The 17,611-nt window shown below is 41.3% G+C and overlaps 1 protein-coding gene across 4 annotated transcripts in view; it reads left to right on the forward strand.

Annotated features, from left to right (window-relative positions):
• The window catches only part of P4HA2 (prolyl 4-hydroxylase subunit alpha 2), a 31,784-nt gene extending 27,672 nt beyond the window's left edge, over positions 1 to 4,112 (forward strand). For all 4 annotated transcript variants that reach the window (XM_054568497.1, XM_054568496.1, XM_054568498.1 and 1 more), the window contains 3 exons: positions 1,347 to 1,415; positions 1,798 to 1,894; positions 3,671 to 4,112. In XM_054568497.1, the coding sequence (XP_054424472.1) occupies positions 1,347 to 1,415; positions 1,798 to 1,894; positions 3,671 to 3,741 (237 nt within the window). In that variant the 3' untranslated portion in view covers positions 3,742 to 4,112. The remainder of the gene's footprint in view (positions 1 to 1,346; positions 1,416 to 1,797; positions 1,895 to 3,670) is intronic.
• The last annotated feature ends 13,499 nt before the right edge of the window (positions 4,113 to 17,611 follow it).

Genomic DNA, 17,611 nt, shown 5'->3' on the forward strand with positions numbered 1-17,611 from the left:
GTACACACCCTGACCGGGGATCAAACCCGCAACCTTCTGGTATATGGGATAGTGCTCCAACCAACTGAGTCACCCGGCCAGGGCTCATTTAAATTTTCATTGTGTGGCTTTTATGTGTTGGGGACTGCCATGGACACACTGGGTGAGGAGGACGTGTGGTCTGTCTTGTGAGGCTGATGGTCTAAGATGAGAGGCTTACACTAAACATAGGAGAGGTAATTGTTTCGTTACCATGGTGACAAGTGCTTTGAAGCCAGTAGCTCAGGGTTGGCATTCAGAGAAGGCCTCCCTTGGGAAGAACATGTCAATATTGAGACTTGAGGGTTGAGTGGAAATTAGTTGGTGGAACTTAGTTTCTGGCAGGAGAGAGTGTTGTGGAGACCTGGAAGAGGGAAGGGGTGTGGGATGTTGGAAAAATAGCAGAAGGCTGGTGGCTCAGAGGCACGAATTGAGGGCGGCTGGAGGGAGAGGCTGGGGAGCCCAACAGGGCCTTCGGGTTCTAGAAGAGAGTCTGGATTTGACCCCCAGGTCTGTAGCCAACAGGGGTTTTTATCTTACTCATTTTCCATGTCTGTCAAGGGCCCATCAGTCTGTCTGGTATGTGTCCTGTGGAAGTATTTATAGCTGCAAATGTTACTGCATTATAGGAAAAAACTTGAAGCGGAGAGCCAGACGAGAGAGCAGTTGGTGCTGTGGGCGCGCGTCGAGGCACCCTCTGGGCGCAAGCGCAGCCTCACTGCCAGGCAGTCTGTGTTCTGTTTAGTTTGAGGCCTCGCCATGGCAGGAAGCAGGGCCTCTGCAGGGACAGTGCCCTGCCTGCCCACCCAGATGGCCCTGGCCAAGGTGCCGTTCTGGGGAGGCGAAGAGCTGACTAAAGCAACTAGTTTTTAGAGCCAGAGAAACAGAGGCCACCGTGGGCCGCAGATGGTGCTGGCGGCGTCAGGGAGCTGCCGGCCTGGCAGCTCTCGGGATGCAGTGGCCTAGGCAGGGCCGAGGCCGAATGGGGATCCTAGGAGTGGAGGCCCGGCAGGCATTTTCCGAGTACAGACTTGGATTGTTCCCATCTGAGGATGGCCAGGACGCGGGTCTCCTGCAGGCCTACAGGTCTCAAGCACCCGTGGCACGGAGACTGTGCTGATGAACCACACAGATTAAGCAGGGTGCGGGGGGCAGGGCGTGGGAAGAGCCTTCCTTCCCCGATGGGCTGGCCGAGGAGCAGAGCCTCCAAGCTGTGCTGCTCGTGCTTTGGGGGAGGCTCATCTGCGCACCTCGTCATTGTCCCTTATGGCTCCATTGCTCTGAAAGCCTTGGGGAGAAGGTCCAAGCTCTGTGCCTTGTATTCCCAGATGAGCGATGTAGAAGCCGGGGGTGCCACCGTCTTTCCTGATCTCGGGGCTGCAATTTGGCCCAAGAAGGTAAGTTCCGGTTTGCATGGCGCAGATGTTGAAGTAGGGCGTTACGGCCCCCAGTCCCGTTCGCTGGCCTACTTGCCTCTCACTGGGAGGAGCCTTAGCCCCTTCTTGCCTGAACTCTGACCTCATGGCCTCAGCTTTCATCTGAAGGGAGAAGGGATGGGGAGAGAGGTCCCTTAGGGGCAGGTGGGTTTTCAGATATCCACCCAACCAGGAAGGGTAGGTGCTTTCTGGGAAACTTTTCTGTTGCTGGAGTCCCGGGGTCCTGTCCCCTGTGCACAAGAAAGTGAGGGAGTTTCTGCCAGGGAGGGACCCTGGTGTTCAGGGTTCGGTCCCCGGGCCCAGTCTCTAATGATGCTGTCTGACAGGTGCCTCTTTTTCCCAGGGCACAGCAGTGTTCTGGTACAACCTCTTGCGGAGTGGGGAAGGCGACTACAGAACGAGGCACGCCGCCTGCCCCGTGCTCGTGGGCTGCAAGTGGGGTGAGTGGCTGAAGGATTGGGATTGGGCTTGGGGGGCCCTCGGCCTGGGCACTAATGCTCGTCCTGAGACTCTGAGCTGGGAGACAGCTGCTGCTAGGTTTTCACAAAGCCAAGACTGTCTCCCTTTTTGAAGTTTGTTGTTTTTTTTTTAAATTTTTACTCCTGCCAACTGATAGTTCTATCCAGCCATGTAGCAGTCCACTCAGCTGCATATGTGTCAGGACAAGCATTTGAGGTCACTTTCAGAGATGCCAGGCAAGCCAAGGAAGTGCCAAGGAAGAACAGCTGGATGTGCATTGGAGGTCCAGGATGGCTCCCCAGAGCGGTCGACCCTGGCAAGGGTCCTGAGGGAGCACTGGGGTCAGAGAGAGGCAGGGATACCTCAGGCAGGCGAGGCCCACAAGGAACAAGGCACACACAGGGTGAAACCAGCCCCACAGCTGTGCGGACTGGCTGCCTCTGTCACTTGGCTAAGGGGAGGCCTGTGGACCAAGACATGAGGCTGGGTCCAAACCGCAGAAGCTGAAGCTTGAGCTGCGTCTGGAGACAGCTGTGGTGCACCGCGGAGAGGCTTGGACCAGCGTGTGACAGGAAGTGATGGCAGAGAGATGAGTTTAGAGTCAGTCCTTCTACAGAGTTCTGGGGATAGTGATAGGGTCGCAGAAAACTGAGCAAATGAGAAAGAAAATGAGGCAGTTGCTGACCAAGGAAAAGAAAAAGTTGTACAAGAAAGAGAATAAAAGTATAATCTATTAGGTGACCCATATTGTTATGTCGTGTTAGCAATGTTTACATGACATAGCAATGTAAACACTGAATATTAATTTAACTAAGCCCTGTGATTTAATTGTATTAGGAAGCCAGGAGGTAATAGATATGTTTTAGGGGTAGTATAAAAGAATTCCAAAAGTGAAAGTCAAGAAATAGCCCTATAAGTATGTTATTTAGGGAAAAAGTGGATAAATATCAGAAAAACCAATTAAAGAAGTAGAATGTCCTCTGAAAGTAGGGATTAGCGGTGGGAAGGGGTAGGTAGGAGATTGGTATTTATCATTCAAGCCTTCTTAGACAATTTGATTTTTGCCAGCTAAGTATCTGTATTACTGCAAGTTGACTTATGTTGAAAAAGATCTATGACTTCTGTAGACCATTGGAATAAATTTGTTTTATTCATTGTGAAAGAGTCTGTGTTGAAGAATGAAATAAGGGTTCATGGAAATTTGAGACACAGTTTTAGGTGACTACTTGGTTGCCCACAGCACACAGGCTGGGTCTCCTGACCCAAAGCCCCTGAGGTGATGTCCAGGCCCTCCACTGTCTCGACAGGCTTCCTCATCCTCCTCTCCTGCCTCTCACTTCCCACCTGCCACTTGCCAGTAATAGCAGCTTGGCTAGGGTTCTTAACACACATGGCGGGAGTTCATGCCTGGGTGTCTCTCACATCCTGTTCCCACTTCCTGGGCCCCGTTCGTATAGACACTGTGATGGTCTGTCCATCTTCCCTGGACAACTCCTATTCAACTCCATGTCCAGCCTGAGGTCTCCTCTTCCTCCACATGGTTAGATGCCCTTTGGCTCTGTTTCTATGGCAACCTTGCATGCATTTGTACAACTATCTGTTTATACATAGGTCTTCCTCACTAGCTCCTGAGCTGGAGACCTGAGACCAGTCCGTACTCTTATCTGAATCCGAGGGCCCAGTGCAGGATTGGAGTCATTACTTGGCCAGGCTGATCTAACCAGCAGGCCTATAACATACTTTTTATCTCTTCACAGTCTCCAATAAGTGGTTCCATGAACGAGGACAGGAGTTCTTGAGGCCGTGCGGATCAACAGAAGTTGACTGACATCCTTTTCTGCCCTTCCTCTTCCTGGCTCCACAGCCCTTTGTCTTCAGGTTCAACGTGGCAAACACCTTTGTGTTCTAGCCCCTGTCAGGCCGGCCTTGGAGTAGTGGATGTTTGTCTGGCGCAGACCAAGCAGACAGGGGAGGGTCCTGGGTGGCCCTGGTCCCAGGCTTTCTGGTGAGCCTGTGCCATCTCGGGTCAGAGCAGCTGCTGCAGAGTCAGGTCATCTAGCACCTAGCAAGGTGCCTTTTGTACCTCAGATGCTTCGGGTGTGAGATGTTTCAGTGAACCAAAGTTCTGATACCTTGTTTACATGTTTGTTTTTATGGCATTTCTGTTAATGTGGCTTTAACCAAAAAATAAAATGTTCCTGCCAGAAGCCTTAAAGAGCCTTATTTGGAGTATTTTTTAAGATGGGAGCATTTACCAACTTCACCATTTCCTATCCTGCCTCTGTGGAGGCAGAATCTGGGCAGTGAGTACTTTAGGGACAAAGCCCAGACCTTGGGTACTAGATCCGGTTTCAGCACCTTCATCTCCTTGAAGCTTCAGCATTCTTTCTCGAAAGTGAGGCAAATAGTCTCTCCTTGTCTCCCAGAGAGCATAGAGATTGTTTATGTTCAGGACTGTGATGCTGTTACAAATTGAAACTTATTTTAAAATTTTGAGATACACACACAGAATTGTTTGTGATACACAGATGTGCAGTTTAAAGAATACAAAGGTAAGCGCGAGCACCCGTGTCACCAAGACCTGGATAATTTGCAGATCCACGCCTCGGAGCCCCTTGTGAGCCCCTCCTGGATCATCTAGATCATGCCTCCTGCTTCCCACCTCACCCAGTACCTTGGTGGTGACCATTTTCTAATGATTTGTGGTAGTTTGCTTTTCTTTGTAGTGTGTATGCATTCTTAAATAAGTAGTCATGTTGTTTTCCCAGATTTTGAACTTTTTTAAATGGAAAGAGAGAGGGAGGGAGGGAGAGGAAATGAATATGTGCATGTGCGTGCGTGCGTGGGTGCGCGCGCGCGCGTGTGTGTGTGTGTGTTTGGCTTCCTTTATTCAATTTTTTTTTAAGATTTTATCCATTTATTTTTAGAGAGACGGAAAGGGAGGGAGAATGAGAAACATCAATGTGTGGTTGCCTCTCACACACCCCCCACTGGGGACCTGGCCCACAACCCAGACATGTGCCCTGACTGGGAATCAAACTGGTGACCCTTTGGTTCGCAGGCTGGCACTCATCCCACGGAGCCACACCAGTCAGGGCTCTATGGTTGTTTTTAAGATTCATCTATATTCTGTAGCTGTAGTTTGATTCTCTATAGTTCATTCAGTTTTGTTAATGTATATTCAGAACAGTATCATAATATTGCCAACATACTGTTGATGGACATTAGAGGTGGTTTCAGTCTTTGTATGTTATATATAATGTTGCCATCTTTGCAGTTTTATATATGATTCCTGGTGTGCATAAACACATATTTCTGTAGCATATATATTTAGAAGTGGAAATGCTGGGTCTTATAGATGAGTCTTCAACTTTACCATATAATGTATTCCAGGTGGTTATGCACATTCACACCAGGAGTAAATGAGAGTTCTTGTTACCCAACCTTCTCTAATACCTGGTATTGTCATACTTTTGAATTTCAACTAGCTTGTTATATGTATAGTATTAATTTTAACATGATTGTTAATAACATTGAACACCTTTTTGTATGTTTATTGGTCTTTAGATTTTTTTAAAATGCCTATTCAGGTTTTTTTCTTACTGATTCATAGACATTTTTAATGTATTATGGACACAGCTCTTTGTTGGTTATATATTTTGCAAATTATATCTTTTTTCTTGTTTGTCTTTTCATTCTTAGTTCTGTCTTTTGATGAACAGTTCTTAAGTTTTATTTCAAATTATCAAGTTTTCTCCTTTTTGATTTATGCTTTTTATGTCTTAAGAAAATCTTCCACCCTGGCTAGTGTGGCACACGGGGTTGAGCGCTGGACTGTGAACAGATCTTTCTTACCCCAAGATCATGAAAATATTTCCTGTATTACTTTCTAAAAGCATTATGATCTTGTCTTTTTCATTTATGTTTTTACTACACCTGGGCTTTATTTTTGTGTATGATATGAAGTACAAGGGCCTACCTAAAAAAATTCTTTTTGCATATTTTATTAGGATAGGATAGGCTTATGGTACAGTAATAAAATAACCCCTAAATCTCAGTGGCTTAATCTATAAAACTGTATCTTATGTTAAAAAAAATCACTGGGTCTAGGGCAATTGCTACCTACGTACTACCATCAGATTTTCCTCTCGTACCTTCCATTGGCAGAACCTAAAAGGAAGCAACTGGTAGGGAAATCTGGGAAATAGAGTTTATGTAGTCAAGACTGTAATGCAATAGCTGAGTATAGAAGAATGAGCTTGGAGCTGAGAAACAACAGAAAAATTACTGCCATGCTAGGTGGTTTTTTCCTTTTTTTTTCTTATTTGAAGTTCTTTGGGCTTCTTGGATTTGTATAATATTTTAATCATATATTATTGTAGTTAATTGTGTAATATAGTATAATGTATTAAATATACTGCCAAGTGTACCACCAAGTATAAGTTTAATCAGCTGTGTCCATAATATATTAAATTAGAAAATTATTAAATTATTTGCTCTTTCAATATCTTCTGTTTTCTTTCTGATTCTGTTTTAACATAAATTAGACTATATCATACTATTCTTATCTCTTGTACATTTTTTATATCTCTGCTATATTTTTAGGTAATATTACAACTATCTCCTAGTTTACTAATTTTTTCTTTTATTAACTATGCATAAGAGTTTTTATTTAAACACTTTAAAGATGTAATTCCATTATTTTCTGTCTTACACCATTTTTTTTGAAAATTCAACTGTCTTGTTCTTTTGTTCCTTTGAAAGTAATTTTCCCCCCACCCATTCTCTATTCTGCTTTCTAAAATTTTTATTTTTATTTTCAGTGGTTTTACTATGATAATACCTAGGATGGGTTTCTTTCTCTTTTCAGCTTGGGGGTTATAGAGCTTCTTTAATTTGTTAGTTAATGTCTTTGATCAGTTTTGGAAATTTCTCAGACATTATTTAAATATTGTTTCTGTTCCATTTTCTGTCTCTCCTCTCTTTCTAGGACTCCAATAACCTGAATGTTAGAAATTTTCATTGTATTTCACGTGTCCCCTTTCTTTTCAGTCTCCTATCCTTTTTCTCCCTAATGCTTCTATTGATCTGCCTTCTAATTTATCTCTTCTGCTGCTAAACCCATCTATTGAGTTTTTAATTTCAGTTCTTGTATTTTTCAGTTCTAGAATATTCATTCAGTTATTTTTATTAGGTCCTAATTCTCCAGGGAATTCATCTCTCATTTTCTCCACATTTTTCTTGAACTAATGAAGTTCTTGTCTGAAAGCTCCATGATTTAGATTATCTGTGGATCTTTTTCCTGTCGTCGTTTTTCCCCCTTGGTTTCTGGTCATTTGGTCCACTCTGTTGGTATGCCTGGGAATTTTTGATCAAATGCTGGGCACTGTGTATGACAAATTGGATGTTGATAACCTACACAAAGGGTTCACCATTTCCTCTACTAGGTAGAGTGGGGATTGATCACTTTAATCCAAATCAGAGCCTGAGTCAACTTAATGAAGGCTGGGTTGCAGTTTTCTTAAGACTCTGCCCCTGGTTTGCCCTCATTTTTTCCCTTACAGGATAGAGTTCCCCAGGGGGTTTCCATTTGAGAGCCTAAAATGTTAACTGGATCTTTTTCCCCGCCCCATCTCCCACCCCTGGCAGTTACACAGCTCTAATCCTTGTGTCCTCAGTATCTAGACACTGTCCCCCAGATTCATTTTTTTAAAATTCAGACATTTTCTGCTTAGCTTCTTGACCTCCCATTCTGCACAGCTTCAGAATTCAGAAAATATCTTAGTGAGTAAACAGGCTGAGTGGTTGAGTAAGCTCTTTACCCTTCCCTCCTATTTAACTTTCTAACGAACTACAGTCTTAATTTTTGCCTTTCAGTGCCCCTTGAGACTGCCAGGGTTTCTATGCCTCTTGGCAGTAGCCCATTGCTTGGGCCCTTATTCAGGGTCCTCAGTCTCTTACCCCATGCCTAGACCCAGTAAATGATCTAAGGATAAAAGAGGCTCCAGACTTTGACTCACCAACCCAAGATTCATCTTCCCCAGGATCTTGATATACAACCCATTTTTGATCCAGATTTCTGGGAGATTTTATCCAGCTTTCATCATTGTTTTTGAAATGAAAGTTGTTCTACCCTAAGCAATTCCATTTTAGCTGGGAATCGCGTCCATTTGAGTTTTTAAAATTCATTTTCATATGCAAAATAGATACAGAAAAACTGTGTTTGATATCTTCCTTAGTTATCTGGTATAATGTGTTCCTCACTCGTCTTGGACATTTCCTGCATTCAGTGTGGAAACAACCACTAAGCAGTCCGTTAGGCGTTGGTGCCTGCCTGCCAATCCAGTGTGATCCTGGAAACAAACACAGGGTAACCTTAGGAACAGGGTACTGTTTTCAGTAATGTTGATTAACCTACTTAGCATTGACATGTTCCCCATGGCACCAAAGAGTTAAGCCTGCCAGGATGCTTTTGGTAGTGTGGTAGGGATGTTACAGTCTGTTTCAAATCCACAACTCTTTAATGAAGCTGAAGATCAGAAAGCTTAGGTAATGTACCTGAGGTCACATAAGGTCTCATTGCTGTTTAGTGAAAGGCCTAGGAATCAAACCCTGATCTGGCAGTTTCCCAAAGCCTTTGCTCTAAAAAAGTAATTTACATTTTCATTCAATAGTTATTAAAGTCAGATGTGGACACAATGATGATAAAGTACTGCCATTACTTTAAATAATTCAGAGTGATGGAAGAGATTCATAAATAGATGTGTGAAACGTGAGAGGTCTGGTCCTGGGGGACCTAGTGCTCCAGTAGGAGAGCGGGGTCTGGAATTTTACACTACAGTAGGCAATGTTAGATCTGGGTCTTGAAGCATAAGCAGAAGTTTGCTTCCTCTGCTATCCCAGTTTAAAATACATGCACATGGCTTAAGAAATAAGGAACAGAAGAGTTTACCATAAATAATGCTTCCCAACCTACTGGTCTCTTCCTCTAGTCCCTCTTCCTAGAGGAACCTCCTTTAATACTTTGTTTTTAATTTTTCTGGCTATAAATCATATAATGCTGTCTCTTGATTTTTTTCACTTTAGAAATCTGAAAAACGATCATCTAGCTCTAGTCACTACCCTTCAATACACTTCCCCCTCTATTTGCCACTTTTTGATAGTTACATTATTTGTAGTTCTCCCTTGGTTGCCTGGTTTTTCTGTAAGCCTAAGGTAGTATCTCTGGCATCTACTATGTGAGATGAAGGTCTAGACTAGTGTTTGACCAAACAACTGGTCACCATAATCTAGCCAAATTGACATAGAAAATTATCGCATGCCCTTTTACCTCCCAACCTCTGTCAGTTATAATCTGGACAAGATAAATTAATTCTAAAAGTTGAAAAACCAAATGCTGTGTTTCTTAATTTAATGTCAATGTGGCTGTCATAAAAAGGAACCTGTGTCTCATTTGTCTAATAAAATTTAAAACAAATTTACAATGTGTATTAGTTTGCTAAGGCTGTTGATAAAATGCCATGGACTGGATGGTTTAAACAACAGAAATTTATTTTTCACAGTTTTGGAGGCTAGAAGTCCAAGATAAAGGTGATAGAAGTTTGCTTTCTTCTGATGCCTCTCCCTTTAGCTTGCAGATGGTGACTTTCTTACTGTGTCCTCACATGATGACCCCTTGATCTGTGTGTTATCTGAGTCCTAATCTCTTACAAGAACACCATACTGGATTAGGGCCCACCCATATGACCTCATTTTACCTTAATTGCCTCTTTAAGGCCCTAATTCCAAATCCAGTGTACTGGTAGTTAGGGCTTCAACATGAGAATTTGGGGGGAACATGTAGTGCTCCTAGGAAATCATGTTAGATCTGACACACTACGGGGAATAAAAGCAGCAAAAGACCTTTCCTTGTTCTTTGTACACCAGACATAGCCCATCATTAACAAGTGTGTTTGCATTAAAGATGTCCTAACAATAGGTCCTGGCCAGGTAGCTCCGTTGGTTAGAGCATTGTCCTCATATGCCAAGGTTACAGGTTCAATCCCCAGTCAGGGCATATACAAGAAGCAACCAATGAATGCATAAATAAGTGGAACAACAAATCGATGTCTCTCTCCCTCCCTTCTTCTCTCCCTCTCTTCCCCTCTCTCTAAAATCAATAAAAATTAAAAAGAGAATGTCGTAACAATACAAGAAAGTTTTGTTGATTTTATTGATGAGATAAAGGGATATGGTGATATTATGAAATTCTTAATCAATTGGACAAAGATGATATTGACATAAACCTTTGAAGTCAGCATTATAATAATGGAACAAATATAGCAGGTATGTATAGAAGGAAGTACAAGCCATTATTCCCCCTCAAAGTGATTATGCCAAGTTTATGCCTTGCTCAGTTCATATTATTTAATGTGCAAAAAATGCTACTTTCAATGAATTTAAATACAGCCATTTTATATTGTTTGAAGGATTTTTTTTTGGTAAATTCAATGAGCAGACAGAATATTATACCTGTTCTAAAAAGTACATTAAAACATATACAAATCATGAGGGGTATCAAGATCAAATGCAATTAAGGCACTTCAGACAAAGATGTTTGTCAAACATAAAAAGATAAAATGTCAAATGCCAAAATACAGTATGCTGAAGTAGCAAAAATAGATTACAAATTTTTTATGCAACTTATCTGTATGGGATGTTGTTTTGAACTAAGTAGAATATATTTAAAGGTTTACAATGAAAAATTGACTATACAAAGCTATGTGCTTAACAGAAGGCCTAACTCTGCTCATAACTAATGAAAGAATGTTTAAGGTAAAACTGGAGCAAAAATATGAATATATCAATATTTCCTGATTTGAAAATGATAAGAAATTGGAAATGTAAAAATCACTGGATGAATATATCAATTATAAGTATTTATCAAATATAAAGAGGTAATAGATGTCCTAGAAATAGAGATATGAAAAATGTGTCCTCAGTTACTTTGAATTTTTGCCTAGAGATGTTATTTTTTTTTTAAGAGTTTTATTTGTCTGTTTTTAGAAAGAGGGGAAGGGAGGGAGGAGAGGAGAGAAACATCAACCGGTTGCCTCCCCGAGGCCTCTAGCCAGGACCTGGCCCGAAACCCAGGTTCACAAGACCAGCGCCCAACCCACTGAGCCACACCAGTCAGGGCTGGAGAAGTTACTTTCTGTGGATACATCTGATGACAAAAAGCAGCCTTCTCAATAGTTTGATTTAAATCCTGTGGATATTTCATTTGAAGTAGTTTTAAGCAGCATACAGTATCAATAATAGTTTGATTTAAATCCTGTGGATATTTCATTTGAAGTAGTTTTAAGCAGCATACAGTATCAATAATTTATAATATAAAACCAGCATTATGTGTGGATCCTCTAAAACTGATTCACAGATTTTGCTAAACACAGTCTTACCCAAATTTGGAATTGTTAGGTAGTACAACGTCTCAAGGGCTGGGTGATTTTTCCTAAATCCTACTCTTGCTAGATGCTAAAATATAGCACAGTATTTTGCAGATGAGCTTGACTCTGACCCTAACCACAACTAATAAGTTTAGCCAACTGCAAAGAAGAAATCCACATATAATTAACCAAATAATGTATGTAAGCAATCAAGGAGACAGAGCTTTGGATATGAATTCCATCCACTTTACTGGCTCCAAGAATATGAAACTACCTAATGACAATCACACCTTGTTTTTGAAGAGAACACACAAAGCAGCAAACATCTTGAGTTTGGTAACAGAAGTAGTGTAGGCAACTTTTTAAAATCAATACCAGCCACAGTGGCATCCTACAAAAGAAGTTTCAGTAAACTGAAGTTAATTTAAAAATGTTTAAAATCTCACCTGATTGAGAGAAGTAAATTTTAAAAATTTTGATGAGTGTGCTTCCATTAAAGCCAGGAAAATAAAATTTGTAGTAATTTTTGGTATAATATTTCAACTTTAAAAGTCATTTTCAGTACGCTAACTTCAATTTTAAAATATGTTCAACTAATTTACTATCTTGGGAATATTTTAAAAGCACACAAAAATATGTATATAAGGGGCACATGTTTCTTTTTGCCTCAGGCTGCAATGTGGCTTGGCACAGCATTGTCCTTAGGTTTCGAAACTTGGCGCCTAAACTCTAACATTAGAGTTGCCAGATTTAGCAAATAAAAATACAGGACACCTAGTTAAACTTCAATTTCGGATACACAGCAAATAATTTCACATGAGATATATTAAAAAAAACTTTTACTGCTTATCCCACTGCGTATTTTACTGAGCATCCTGTACACTGTCCAGCAACTATAAAGATAATTATCCTATGTAGTAGAGAAAGCTGCCTGCTTCTTGGACCAATTTTACTGTCCCGCCAACGCAGCCCCGGCGCTCTGGCCATCACTCTAGACGTCCACGCCGGGCGTCCAGGCGGGCAATCGCGCGGCTTCTGCTTCTGACGCACGTCGAGCGGCACGGGCACGTCCAATCCGCACCGGGTATGGGAAACCCCGCGTGTTCACCCTCCCGGAGCAAGGGAGGCTGGGGAGTCGAGGAGAACACCCAACCGTGCATCGCACTTGCCTTCCCAGGACCATTTTGTTTGTCGGTTCCTCTTCCTGGAATATCCTCTCCTCAGGTAGGCACAGGGTTCCAGCCCTCATGCCCTTCAGACCGACCACCGTGAAAGATCTGTGTCCTCATCACCCCCTCCCTAACCCTGCTTTATTTTTCTTCCTAGGGCTTACTGCCACCCATTAAATATTTGTGTGTTCGTTTATGGTCTGTCTCCCGCACTGGAATGGAAACTCCTCGAGGGGAGGAGCTTTGTCTTTCCACGTTTCTATCCCCAGCGCCCAAAATGGCGGTGGCACCCTACCAACAGCTTCTGCCTCAAGAGGCACCTCAGGGGGTCCAGTCCGGAGGGCGCTTAGAACCCGGCTAGAGGCCTTATCGGAAGCTTTGGGAAGGGGCGGGGCTTTTGTGACAGATTCGCGGGGCGGGGCCAGAGGTTTCTGGAAAAGCCTTGGGCTTGTGCCGCGTGTTACCGAAGGTGAGGCAGTGAGACTGTCTGGGGCTTCGGGTGGCACGCGTGCGACTGTCGCAGTGGCTGGCCCCACCATTGAGACCAGGCCGGTCGGAGCAGATCCTGAGGCCCAGCTGGGCAAGATGGCGTGGGGCCTGTGGGGCTCTGCTCTTGACAGGGGGCGTTGCTCGCAGGGCAGGTCGAGGATGCTCCCCGAGGGAAGGGTGGGTGGTGCCCAGTGACGTCTTGGGCATCATTTTCAAAGTTGAGGCTACTTTAAAGAGGTTTATTTAACCTTTGTGAAGACTCTTTAGTCTTCTATTTCTCAGGGAAAATAATTTGTTTTGGTAAAGCATTTGGAGGTTAAGAGAAGTAAGTAGTAGGAAAAGGCCACAGATATGTGGCCTTGTGTTTTAAAGGATCTGTTCAGGTGCTCGCTTCGGCAGCACATACACTAAAGGAACTGTTAAGTACTTTTCTGAAAGAGTTTTTATGATGTGGCAGACCAGCCAGCCCCCAGGAGGCCTGTCAACCCAGACAGTACTCGCTTTGAAAAATCAGTCTCTTTCTTTACCTTATTTTTTTAGTGTGTAGCCAACAAAACCTCTAAAGTTAAGAACAAAACCCCTCTTGTACCTGATGGACTCTACTTTCTTTTTTTCTTTACATTTCGTTTGTTTGTTTGTTTGTTTGTTTGTTTTTAGACAGAGAGGGAGGGAGAAGGAGAGGGAAACATCAGTGTGGTTGCCTCTGGCGCGCCCCCTACTGGGGACCTGGCTGGTGGGCTCTTCTTGATTTCATTGGCGAGCTATTTAAAACTATACTCTCTTTTTGCTGTCCTCTCATCTCCCAGCCTTCCTCTTTGGACGCGGTAAGTCTAAGACAAATGTGATTGCCTAGAATTGTCTGATGAAGGGCTCAGGTTCCCCCCAGTGGCCAAACTCAGTAGACACTTGTAATTTTTCTGTTTCCTTCAGTGAAGCACTTCTTGGTTCTCCTTTCTTTCCCAGCCTCCCTTGCTGGCTCCTCTTCATTGACCCACCTTTCTCCTGTTTATGTTGCTTAGCCTAGTTTCTGTTTACTTTTCATAATACTATACTGTAGGAGGAAGGATCTTATCCATTCCCACTGCTTTAACAACCATTTATGTGCTTATGGTTTATTCAACTGTAATTTTGCACTAAAACCTTTCATTTTGGTTCTAATGGCCCTTATATCTAACTTCCTAATGTGTATATCTACCTGGACTTCACATAAGTCTAGAGTGGATATTGCAAATTATTGAATGAGTGATCATAGTTAGGGCTGGAGGTAGAAGAAAATATAGTCAGTGAATGTTACCCTTTGGGGTGACAGGCCCGCTTGAGAATCATGAAAATCAAAGATACTCGCTTAAAAAAGGCGCACACTAATCTTTTGCCTATAGTTTAAGAGCTCCCCAGATCTGTTGTAGTTCAAGAACTCAAATCTTGGGCTAAGGCTTCCTGAGATGAAATGAAAACATATGTTTTTACAGATATACATCATATATAGAACCTTAAAATGAGAATACATTGTATTCCAGCCTCCATGGATCATTAACCTAAATTAATATAGGTCGCATAGATTAATTTATGAGACCTATATTAATTTAGGTTAATGGAAACTTGGTCTTTAGAAATAGCATCAAGAATGAAAAGTCTGGAACCCAAGGAAGAGAGTTTTCTGACTAACTGTGGATTGTGTGTTTCACAGTCCAAATGGGATCTACCCTAGTCTGGTCAGAAACCAAGGTCCGTTGCAGACCTTTCAGAAAGTGCGGGCAGTGAGAGTATAGCCTGTTCCTCTCCTGAGGACCAGAGTACAGCTGAGATTCTGATGCCGGGTGCCTTGCGAGAGCACTGACTGAGCTGGCAAGAATGATAGAGGCTCATGAGGTTTTAGGGGTTTTCTTCTAGCAGGACCTTCTTTGATGATTTGTAGGGCCAGTGATTCCTTAGTTCCAGAGTTACTCCCTTGATGGTCAGTGAGTGCTACTTTGAGATTGACCACACTCTCTCCTGAAATAAATCTATTTTATTTCTTTTGTTCTTACTCCAATGGGCTACTTAATATATCTTTTTTTAATAGAGATGAAATCTAAGGAAATATTAGCCACTCTTTAAACCCTTCTCTGGGCTTCCATGATCTGCCTTCTGGTTTTTCTTGTCTCTTTCTGACTACTAGTGCTCAACTCTCCCCTAGCCCTCCTGTTTTAGTACTCAGTTATGGCCTCCAGTTTCTTTGCAGCCATTTTGCTTTCTCTGAAGGCTCATGATTTCCAAATACTACCTATGTATTGATAACTCTTGAATCTTTAATTCTAGCTTTTATCACTTTCCATCTCTACTTACATGGCCCACAAGTTCTTCCATGTTCATATATCCATGCCAGGCTCATTAAACTTCGCTTAAATAGTTCATATTTCTGTTTTGCCTGTCTTTGTGCCTGGCAAATATGACTGATCCTTTCTCCTAGCTACAAATTTGTGTGTCATCCCAGGTTCCATCTTTTCTCGCCACTGTTATTCATGTGAACTTTCTAACATTTTTTTACTGTACCAGAAAAACAATGATTTCTTTCTATTTTGTTTTTAATGTTTAAAGCAACTTTGGAGTTTAAGTATATATTTCCCATTTTACCCATGAGAAAATAGGCTTACTTTTAAAATTATTAATCACATCAAAAACATGTATGCGTATGTTTCCTCTAAACAATATAGGCAAAAAGAAACAGCAAAAATGTTATAGTGTACTCCCTCCCCCGATTTCCCTCCTATCTCTAAAGCAGTTCTTAACTGAGTGCAGTTTGTCCTGCAAGGAACATTTGGCAAGGTCTGAAGATAATTTTAATTGTCATGAGGCTAAGGATGCTGCCAAATATGTACAGTACCCAGGACAGGTCCCCACAACAATGTCCCAAATAAATGTCAATAGTGCCAAGGCTGAAAAACTCTGTCCTATATTTATTTATAACTGTACTGTCCAATACTGAGGCACTAGCTACATGAGTCTGTTCAAATTGAAATCAAATTAAACATTAATTTTAAGTGTGCAACAGCCATTTGTGGCTACTGAATTTAACAGTAGATTATAGAACATTTCCGTTATTGTAATAAGGTTTATTGAATATTGCCTCAGGAATATATCAGGCCAACAGTTGTCTGTTTTACACAAATAGACTCATATTACACATATTGTTCTGCAGTTTACTTTTGTTAATGTCTTGAAGATTTTTTTCTGTTCTTAGTATATATAATAAATAGTTAAATTTAGTGGTCTTATGTGATAACTCAATTTTATAATTTAGTACTATACTTTAATTTTACCTTTTAAAACATTTATGTACGTGAACTCATACAGTATATATTCTATTTGTCTATTTTACTGAGTGTTATGTTTTTAAGATATACCCATGTTATTTTTGTATATCTGTAGTTCATTCCTTTTAAGTACTCTGTGGTTGTCCATTGGATGACTGTATCATAGTTTAATTATCCATTCTACTATTGCTGGAAATTTGAGTTTCTTCCACTTTTGGAGATATCATGAACTTTAGTGTGACTATTCTTGTATTTGTTCCTGTATACATATTTCTATTCAGTTCATATGTGAAAATGGAATTACTGGGTCATTGAAATTTACTAGGTGATGCCACTTTCTCAAAACAGTTGTATTTTTGCTCTCACCCACTATATGTGAGAGATCCCATTGCATTGCATTCTTAGTAACATTTTGTATTTGTCACATACTTAAATTTCATACTATCTGGTTGTGTACAGTTATGTCTTATTTTATTTTGCATTTTTCTGATTATGAATGATATTGAACACCTTTCAGATATTTATTGGTCATTTGGATATCTTTTATGAGTTCCTTTTGAGTCTCTAGTTCATTTTCCTATTGAGTTGTTTTTCTTATTTGTAGGAATACTGCGTATATTCTGGGTACAAGCTTTTTATCGACTATGTATGTTGCAAAGACATTCTCCTGCTTTAGTGGCTTCCCCTTTCTCCCTCTTAATGGTGACTTTTTGTTTTTTGGACGATAAATACCATCCTTTTTTCCCTAAGATTGCTCAGCAACAATAAACTAACAGAGAAAGTGCTCTCAGTGTAAGTGGGTTTTGTTCCTTAGTTCCTCAGTTCCAAGGCTTATAATGACTTCAGTATAACCCGAGAAGAAGAAAAATATTTCTATAAATCGTGGTCTTTGTAAAAATTCATTAACCTTCTTTATTTTCTCATAGTATATTCCAGTTTTGAATATAGTCTTCAGTAGATCAGCAAATGTCTATACTTGGACGTATCACTTTAATATTTAGAGCATTGGTTTCTTTCAAATAGTAGGAAAATACTTGTGTTTTCTACCGTATATAGTTTGAATGCTATATAAGTACTAGTTGATACTAACTTAGAACGTGATTATTCACTTAAAAACACTTTTTAAATCCTCACCCGAGGATATGTTTATTGATTTGAGAGAGAAAGAGAGACAGAGAAAGAAACATCAATGTAAGAGAAACATCACTGTGAGAGAAACATCGATTAGGTTGCCTCCTGCATGTGCTTCAAAAGGAGATCAAACCTGAAAGCTGGACATTTGCCCTGACTGAGGATTGAACCTACAACCATTTGGTATATGG

This window comes from Pteronotus mesoamericanus, unplaced genomic scaffold (assembly GCF_021234165.1).
Source record: "Pteronotus mesoamericanus isolate MK-2021 breed Mesoamerican mustached bat unplaced genomic scaffold, CSHL_Meso_final contig_2, whole genome shotgun sequence".
NCBI lineage: Eukaryota > Metazoa > Chordata > Mammalia > Chiroptera > Mormoopidae > Pteronotus > Pteronotus mesoamericanus.